The sequence below is a fragment of the Ascaphus truei genome, chromosome 15 (genome assembly GCF_040206685.1).
Source record: "Ascaphus truei isolate aAscTru1 chromosome 15, aAscTru1.hap1, whole genome shotgun sequence".
Taxonomy (NCBI): domain Eukaryota; kingdom Metazoa; phylum Chordata; class Amphibia; order Anura; family Ascaphidae; genus Ascaphus; species Ascaphus truei.
In genome coordinates, this window is record NC_134497.1 from 22,704,130 (window position 1) to 22,714,214 (window position 10,085).

General features: G+C 47.8%; 1 protein-coding gene across 1 annotated transcript in view; it reads right to left on the reverse strand.

Moving 5' to 3' along the window:
• Nucleotides 1–3,069, reverse strand: part of LOC142466361 (uncharacterized) — a 4,206-nt gene extending 1,137 nt beyond the window's left edge. The window contains exons 1-3 of the mRNA XM_075571213.1: nucleotides 1,869–3,069; nucleotides 1,402–1,476; nucleotides 1–83 (exon numbers count right to left, since the gene is read on the reverse strand). The exon at nucleotides 1–83 is cut by the window's left edge and continues 1,137 nt beyond it. Coding sequence (XP_075427328.1) covers nucleotides 1–83; nucleotides 1,402–1,476; nucleotides 1,869–1,956 — 246 coding nt within the window. The 5' untranslated portion in view covers nucleotides 1,957–3,069. The remainder of the gene's footprint in view (nucleotides 84–1,401; nucleotides 1,477–1,868) is intronic.
• Between the last annotated feature and the right edge of the window lie 7,016 nt (nucleotides 3,070–10,085).

A 10,085-nucleotide genomic window follows, 5' to 3' on the forward strand; every position in this document is an offset into this window, starting at 1 on the left:
CAAACTGTCTTGTTGATTCCTGGCATGTTGTAATCGATGTGCTTCGGTTAATACTGGACTGTGATGTTCAGGAGATTCAATTTCTATGTATTAAAGATAAAAATTGCAATTAACATTTGACATTGTTAACATGTTTTAATGTCAGCATGTGTGTTTAAAAACTAAGAGATTTTACATAATAAAAATTATTCTAAACAAAAACCTTTTTCAAATAGCTTTCTCTATGGCATTATTCAGCAACAGTTAAACATGATTAATTGAGTGAATGGTGACATGTGTCTTGATGAAAATTATTATGCACATAACCATTATCATAAATAGTTATTCTGACACCCCCTGCAACATTAATAATCAACATATTTAGATAGGGGATTGCATGAAAAATCAAATGTCTACATTGTACTGACATCTTTCCTTTGCTACATTATGCTGCTGGATGTGGTAGCAGTGACATCACCAAGTCTGAAAGCACAAACATAGGCTGTCCTGCAACATTTCACAACCAACTGGGGTGCCATGGATTTTCAAAATGTGTGTGTTTATTTTCATGTGTGTGTACATTTTAAAAGGATCAACAGTGCAAGTGACAACATTTGAGAGTATAGAAGCACAAAGCTTTGTAGACTGTTTAATCACCATTTTGCCAAAACATGATTAACATCCAACACAGACACACACACACACACACACACACACACACACCACACACAACTAATAGTGTCGTTGAAGTTCAATACACCCATGCTTCTTAACAGCTGAGAATAAAAAACATAATATACGACAAGATGGGTTGCTTGTGTCTGTGTGCAGAAAGAAGACCAGTGCAAGCATAGTTAAGCACAAACTACCTGCATTTTCAGTGCAGCGCCCTACACTATTGTGCCCACTCTAGTTTCATGGCATAACTAATGTTTACATACACATTTTATGCAAACATGGTTAACATGTAATATTATAACATAATGAATGGTGGTGATAGGCCATATTTAGAAGCACATGAAAGATACACTATATTTAAATAAATGTTACTATACCAAGTGTACTCCATTTATTGCAAACACAACAATTTTGTGTGTGTGTAATGTTGAACATAAAATAACAACATTAGTGTAGTAACTATATGCATTTCCTAAAATATTAAATAATATTTGTATTTGAGATGTAAACATTCATAGTGACCTTACATAGTAGCAAACTTTATAATTTTCACAGCCTAATTTGTGAGCCATTACTTAACAAATCATGTTATCTGTTTGTGACATTTATGAGTGCAACTTCATTTGTCAAGTTGCTATTAATAAGTATGGCCATATCACCATCATGTGCATGTGATCTATGTTCATCCATATGTTTGTTACGTTAAAATAAACACATTCTATAATCATAACATTATAGCCTCACCTTCCAGTAGTGATGATGCCAAAGAAGAATCAGATGTGGCCACCTCTTCTTGTGTGTTGTGACGCACAGGTGTAACTATATGAATAAACAAAAACATAAATTTGACAAGAATACTTTTGTTCATGATAGAAGCTTAACTGGAAGTATTTAAGAGGAATTAAATGGTTAGGATTGTATGAAGCCTTATTTTAATTATTAACATCTGAATATGATACATGTTCCACGTCACCAAATAATGTACCTAAAGGGGACAAAATGTGTATGTAAGTGCATAACATTGGATAAGTAATATAAGTAATGATTCTTTGACATTAATTGATAAGATACAACATCACAGAAATGGTTCTTGTACAGTTTGTCAATATCCGATATGTTAAAATTTACACATCATTATAAGACATTTTGTAGACTGTCACATTCTATACAACATTTTTTGACAAAACATGAAATATAGAGAAATTATTTACCTGGTGGTAAATTTTCTCCATATACGCCTATATCTCTGTCACCAGGCAAACCAGATATTACAACTGGTAACAATTTGTCTCGCAACATCTCCTCCAAAGGGGTTAATATTAGAGGTGATGCCGGTGGTCCACCTCCAGTCCCGGAAGCATGTCTCCGCCCAAATTGAATGGCGTCCTTTAAATTTCTTCGGATATCGTCAAACCTTTTTTTTTTTACAATTTTTTAGTGTGCGGACCTGATTTCCACATGCTGACACAGATAGAGGAATATCCTCCCATAATTGTCGACGAATTGTGGAACTGGTCCTGCCTTTAAATATAATACAATAATGGAGTACTATTAATTATCTGTTTTGGTAAGTTCACAGAAATGATTGCAATAATGAACTCATTTAAAACATGCAAATTTATCTGACGTGTGGCACACAAACTAAACCATACATGGGTATACATCAAAATATAGACATAATAGTGAAAATGTTAAATGATAGTCAGAAGATGTAATAATACAGACATCATTGACAATAATGCTTTATCACAGACATGCAGAAACCCAGGGTTAAAACGCAGCAAACAGGGCATGTTTTGTTTAACTACATACTTGTGCACAGCTGCCTCAATGAAGGTATCACTCATACTGAGGCAATAATTAAGGCATCTGTGGTGAACTGTTAATATCCGTAAAACATGCCCTTTATGTGGCTAACTACAACATGAGTTGTGCAGGACTGTTGTAGGATTACATAATGTTATTTGTTGTAATGATGCATGAATCTGCCACATTCAAGCAGCTTACAATGTGTATTTTTGAGGGTCTTTGCTTTCCGACAATCAGCATAATGAACAACAGAGACAGGACAGGGGATTGTGCAAGAACTCACAGGCAACAGTTGACTCCTCCCCTCCATAAATGCAACATTTGAATTGAACATCATTTTTAATTAGGGGTGGGGTGGGGTGTGGTTTGGTGGGGTGGGGTGCCTGGTTCTGATAACTGTTACAACTCCATTTTGATTTTGATGTGTGCTGTGTGCGTTTCGTATTGCCTGTGTACCACCATTTTGTGTGTGTATAACGAATGTGTTGTGTGTGTACACAGAGGGAGAGGAAGAGTATGGATATAGAGATATGCAGTGTATGCCTCAATTGATTTTATGTCATGCATGTATAAAAATGGAGAGATTAAAATACATAAACATAACTATACAAAAAGGCATATTTTACATGTCAAATTGATACCGCTAGACAACAATAGTAATAAGCTATGTCTACTGTGACATTCATGATAAATAATGCTGTTAAAGTCACTGTACTTTGCATGCGGGCTTAAACTATTGGAGCAAGGACATTAATAATGAATCTACATAACATAAATTGTGTGATGAAATCAAATATTCAGTTGTTTGACAAACTGATAATGTTCATAAAAATATTATATTCTCGCATCTATTACATGTATTCTATCTTGAAATACATGAACGACATTTACATACATACATAAGCTCCATTACATACTGACATAGATGCCATGTATTACATATGACATACATGACGTTCATTAAATCACATGTATTTAAACATATGTATGCATAATCATAGCAGTACAATTTGTTACTGTACGTAATCAATGAATAAATATTCTTACCTAATAAATGACCACACAGCTGATCATATTTGGCCACAATAGCTGTAATTTCAGCTGTATTAAATCTTTTATTTTGTTGCCCGCTTGTTTTTTTCCTCTGAGCACGTGCAGCCTTGACACGTGGCTGCTGCTGACTGGACTCCCCTTCTTCCAATGGAAGAGAATCCAGGAGCACTGAACCATCAGACACCCCACCACCACGACGCACCCCACCACCACGCACCCCACCACCAACACGTACCCCACCACCAACACGCACCCCCCCAACATCACCACGCACCCCACCACCACACACCCCACCACCATCAGACACCCCACCACCAACACGCACCCCACCACCACCACCACGCACCTCACCACCACCACCACGCACCACACCACCACCACTCCCCTTACTCACACGAGCACCACTCACCCTAGCATCACTCCCCTTACTCACATGGCTACTCACACGAGCAGCACTCACACCAGCATCACTCTTCTGACTCAAAGCACTCACCTCAGCATCACCACTCACACCAGCATCACTCTCCTGACTCACATCACTCACCTCAGCATCACCACTCACCCCAGCATTACTCCTCTGACTCCCACGCCTCCCGTCCATACCTCTAGCACTCACAAAAACAGAAAAGACGGTGCAAAACAGCGCTAAAACACACAATTAATAAATGATGGCAGCCAGACAAAAACTGACTGTACAGTCAGTAATTTAGCATAGAAAGAAAAAAGATACTGCCGGCGCCAATTCAAACCGTGTAGTGTAAAGTCCAAATCAAAGTCCTTTGGTGATGGTGATAAACAAAATGCAGATTTTCTCCAAGACGTGACGTTATATGTGAAAAAATAAAGAGAAAATTATAGTGCAGTATGTCAAAATGAGGACATAAAAACATATAACACTAACAACATATAACAAACAAGACAGACTCACAACAACAACTAGCCAGACAGAAAATAATAAAAAAAAGCTATTTATTAACAACTAATGCAGGATTCTGGAGGGTTTCACACACTAATCCGGGGGGGCAAAATCGTTACCCTACTCACAGGATGCAGGATGTTTGAAAGCAGCAGGACTGGAAGCACTTTCTGTGGATCCAAGATGGCGACCGGCGCTCACTCTCTGGCATCCCCACGTGTGGCAGATGCTGTATGGATGCTGTATGGAGCTCCAGGGGCGCTGGAACAGTGATGCTGCTGTGCGTGTAACGTGTCACGCTCTCTCCTCCTGCCGGTTTCCCATTCTCCTACTCTCCTGCTCCCCAGCCGTGCGGTATGCTCTCCACGAATCGATTGCTTCTAAAAAACGAATCTTCCCAACGCGTTTCGTGCGCATGCGCGCACTTCTTCAAGGGATGTAGCTACCCCTGAATCTGGATAGTTTATATACACAGTGGCGCGTCAGCCGCTAGGAGACACCACAGAATGGTGTTTTCTAGCGTTGACGCGTCACGTGGTGTGGCTGTGAGCCAATGGGGAGGGGAGGTGTGTGCCTGTCTGTGTGCGTGCCTGTCTCTGTCTGTGTGTGTGTGTGTATGAGTGCGTGCGTGCCTGTCTCTGTCTGTGTGAGTGTGTGTACGTGTGTGTGTGTGTGTGTGTGTGTGTGTGTGTGTGTGTGTGTGTGTGTGTGTGTGTGTGTGTGTGTGTGTGTGTGTGTGTGTATGAGTGCGTGAGTGCCTGCCTGTGTGTGTGTGTGTGTATGTATGTATGTATGAGTGCCTGCGTGTGTGTGTTTTTTTTACTTACCTGCAGCCCGTGGCAGCCCGTGGAGGGAGGGGGGGGAAGAGTAGCGGGTCCCTCCGCTCAAGCCACGCCCCCCCTCCCTGTCAATCCTCCCACTCCCACCCACCTCCCGCTCCGGCCCCTCACGTCATGGCCGCGCCCCCCCCGACCCGTTTGGCCACGCCCCCCCCGCTCCGAGAAAAGTATCCTGTAGACCGCAGATCGCGGTACAGCGAGTTGCACGCGCCGCCGGCAAGCAAGCCAGCCGTGCGGACGCATGCAACGGGACCTTAGCCTAAGAATATCAAAGACAATGCTGAGGGATCCTGCTCACATGTGCCCGTGTGAGTATAGTATCATCACCCCTCACCCTACTGTTGATATACAACAATTTATTATCTTATGTTCCTTCTCCTTACATGCGCTCATCTCCATTCCATCCACCACTTCACCTAGGATCAGGGGTTGTTCCTATTGATTGAGCCATAGTACCATCAGGGCCAGTATTAATCCTTTGATATTTAATCCTTGTCATTCTGAGCCTCGCCTTCTCTCCTTATTTACGCCATCTCAGGGGCTCCTTATACAGCGTTTCCCAAATGGTGGGTCGCGACCCGGCACCGGGCCACGCAACCAAAATTTCCGGGTCGCAGCGAGGCTGGCCGTGAGGTGTCGTCCCACCCCCCGCTCCCCCCCCCCCCCCCCGCTCAAGTTAAAAAAAAATGGTGGCGATTTCCCCGCGCTCCCAACGTGGGACAGAGGAGGAAGTACCAGCTCCTCTGCGGCCCGCACGTTACGTGGGACGGAGGGGGGAAGTACTAGCTCCTACTGCGGCTCACTTGCCCCCGCGGCCAGCTTCCCGTGCTCCCTCCCCGTGGCCCCACCTCCCGTGCCCCCAAGCCCACCTCCCGTCCCGGGCAGCTGCCGCGGGGATATCGGGTGCAGCAGGGGGAAAGCGTCCGGCGGCAAGGTAAGTCACCCCACCTAGTCACTGTCACCCACCCAGTCACTGTCATCCACCCAGTCACTGTCACCCAGTCACTGTCACCCACCCAGTCACTGTCACCCTGTCACTCAGTCACTGTCACCCAGTCACCCTAGCATCACTCTCCTTACTCACATGGCTACTCACACGAGCAGCACTCACACCAGCATCACTCTTCTGACTCAAAGCACTCACCTCAGCATCACCACTCACACCAGCATCACTCTCCTGACTCACATCACTCACCTCAGCATCACCACTCACCCCAGCATTACTCCTCTGACTCCCACGCCTCCCGTCCATACCTCTAGCACTCACAAAAACAGAAAAGACGGTGCAAAACAGCGCTAAAACACACAATTAATAAATGATGGCAGCCAGACAAAAAGTGACTGTACAGTCAGTAATTTAGCATAGAAAGAAAAAAGATACTGCCGGCGCCAATTCAAACCGTGTAGTGTAAAGTCCAAATCAAAGTCCTTTGGTGATGGTGATAAACAAAATGCAGATTTTCTCCAAGACGTGACGTTATATGTGAAAAAATAAAGAGAAAATTATAGTGCAGTATGTCAAAATGAGGACATAAAAACATATAACACTAACAACATATAACAAACAAGACAGACTCACAACAACAACTAGCCAGACAGAAAATAATAAAAAAAAGCTATTTATTAACAACTAATGCAGGATTCTGGAGGGTTTCACACACTAATCCGGGGGGGCAAAATCGTTACCCTACTCACAGGATGCAGGATGTTTGAAAGCAGCAGGACTGGAAGCACTTTCTGTGGATCCAAGATGGCGACCGGAGCTCACTCTCTGGCGTCCCCACGTGTGGCAGATGCTGTATGGATGCTGTATGGAGCTCCAGGGGCGCTGGAACAGTGATGCTGCTGTGCGTGTAACGTGTCACGCTCTCTCCTCCTGCCGGTTTCCCATTCTCCTACTCTCCTGCTCCCCAGCCGTGCGGTATGCTCTCCACGAATCGATTGCTTCTAAAAAACGAATCTTCCCAACGCGTTTCGTGCGCATGCGCGCACTTCTTCAAGGGATGTAGCTACCCCTGAATCTGGATAGTTTATATACACAGTGGCGCGTCAGCCGCTAGGAGACACCACAGAATGGTGTTTTCTAGCGTTGACGCGTCACGTGGTGTGGCTGTGAGCCAATGGGGAGGGGAGGTGTGTGCCTGTCTGTGTGCGTGCCTGTCTCTGTCTGTGTGTGTGTGTGTATGAGTGCATGCGTGCCTGTCTCTGTGTGTGTGTGTGTGTGTGTGTGTGTGTGTGTGTGTGTGTGTGTGTGTGTATGAGTGCGTGAGTGCCTGCCTGTGTGTGTGTGTGTATGTATGTATGTATGAGTGCCTGCGTGTGTGTGTTTTTTTTACTTACCTGCAGCCCGTGGCAGCCCGTGGAGGGAGGGGGGGGAAGAGTAGCGGGTCCCTCCGCTCAAGCCACGCCCCCCCTCCCTGTCAATCCTCCCACTCCCGCCCACCTCCCGCTCCGGCCCCTCACGTCATGGCCGCGCCCCCTCACGTCATGGCCGCGCCCCCCCCGACCCGTTTGGCCACGCCCCCCCCGCTCCGAGAAAAGTATCCTGTAGACCGCAGATCGCGGTACAGCGAGTTGCACGCGCCGCCGGCAAGCAAGCCAGCCGTGCGGACGCGTGCAACGGGACCTTAGCCTAAGAATATCAAAGACAATGCTGAGGGATCCTGCTCACATGTGCCCGTGTGAGTATAGTATCATCACCCCTCACCCTACTGTTGATATACAACAATTTATTATCTTATGTTCCTTCTCCTTACATGCGCTCATCTCCATTCCATCCACCACTTCACCTAGGATCAGGGGTTGTTCCTATTGATTGAGCCGTAGTACCATCAGGGCCAGTATTAATCCTTTGATATTTAATCCTTGTCATTCTGAACCTCGCCTTCTCTCCTTATTTACGCCATCTCAGGGGCTCCTTATACAGCGTTTCCCAAATGGTGGGTCGCGACCCGGCACCGGGCCACGCAACCAAAATTGCCGGGTCGCAGCGAGGCTGGCCGTGAGGTGTCGTCCCACCCCCCGCTCCCCCCCCCCCCCCGCTCAAGTTAAAAAAAAATGGTGGCGATTTCCCCGCGCTCCCAACGTGGGACAGAGGAGGAAGTACCAGCTCCTCTGCGGCCCGCACGTTACGTGGGACGGAGGGGGGAAGTACTAGCTCCTACTGCGGCTCACTTGCCCCCGCGGCCAGCTTCCCGTGCTCCCTCCCCGTGGCCCCACCTCCCGTGCCCCCAAGCCCACCTCCCGTCCCGGGCAGCTGCCGCGGGGATATCGGGTGCAGCAGGGGGAAAGCGTCCGGCGGCAAGGTAAGTCACCCCACCTAGTCACTGTCACCCACCCAGTCACTGTCATCCACCCAGTCACTGTCACCCAGTCACTGTCACCCACCCACTGTCACCCTGTCACTCAGTCACTGTCACCCAGTCACTGTCACCCAGTCACTGTCACCAAGTCACTGTCACCCTGTCACTGTCACCAAGTCACTGCCACCCAGTCACTGTCACCCAGTCACTGTCACCCAGTCACTGTCAGCCAGTCACTGTCACTGTCACCCAGTCACTGTCACGCAGTCACTGTCACCCAGTCACTGTCACTGTCACCCAGTCACTGTCACCCAGTCACTGTCACTGCCACCCAGTCACTGTCACCCAGTCACTGTCACTGTCAGCCAGTCACTGTCAGCCAGTCACTGTCACTGTCACCCAGTCACTGTCACCCACCCACCCAGTCACTGTCTCCCACCCACTCAGTCACTGTCTCCCACCCACCCAGTCACTGTCTCCCACCCACCTAGTCACTGTCTCCCACCCACCCAGTCACTGTCTCCCACCCACCCAGTCACTGTCACCCAGTCACTGTCTCCCACCCACCAAGTCACTGTCACCCAGTCACTGTCTCCCACCCACCTACCCACCCAGTCACTGTCTCCCACCCACCCAGTCACTGTCACCCAGTCACTGTCTCTCACCCACCCAGTCACTGTTTCTCACCCACCCAGTCACTGTCTCCCACCCAACCAGTCACTGTATCCCACCCAGTCACTGTCTCCCACCCACCCAGTCACTGTCTCCCACCCACCCAGTCACTGTTTCCCACCCAGTCACTGTCTCCCACCCACCCAGTCACTGTCTCCCACCCAGTCACTGTCTCCCACCCACCCAGTCACTGTCTCCCACCCACCCAGTCACTGTCACCCACCCACCTACCCACCCAGTCACTGTCACTGTCACCCATCCACCCAGTCACTCTCTCCCACCCAGTCACTGTCACACAGTCACTCTCTCCCACCCACACAGTCACTGTCTCCCACCCACCCAGTCACTGTCTCCCACCCAGTCACTGTCTCCTACCCACCCAGTCACTGTCACCTACCCACCTACCCACCTACCCACCCAGTCACTGTCAAAGTCACTGTCACCCACCCACCCAGTCACTCTCTCCCACCCAGTCACTGTCACCCAGTCACTCTCTCCCACCAAGTCACTGTCTCCCACCCACCCAGTCAGTTGGTGCGGGAGATAGGCACGCGGTCAGGCAATAGTGGCTACGCGGTTGCTGGCAGGCAGGGGGAGGCAGTGGAGCCGCCTGCTTGGATCGCCGTCCTTTCCTCTCTCCCCCGCACCCCCCACAACTCCAGTCACTCACATCCGTCGCTGCCTGTAATTCACTATGTCTGTGTGTGTATAGGGGAGTGTGTGTGTGTGTATCAGTGGCTGTGGGTGTGTGTGTCTGTGTCTGTGTGTGTGTATCAGTGTCTGTGTATGCGTGTGTGTCAGTGGCTGCATGTCTGTCAGTGGCTGCGTGTGTGTGTG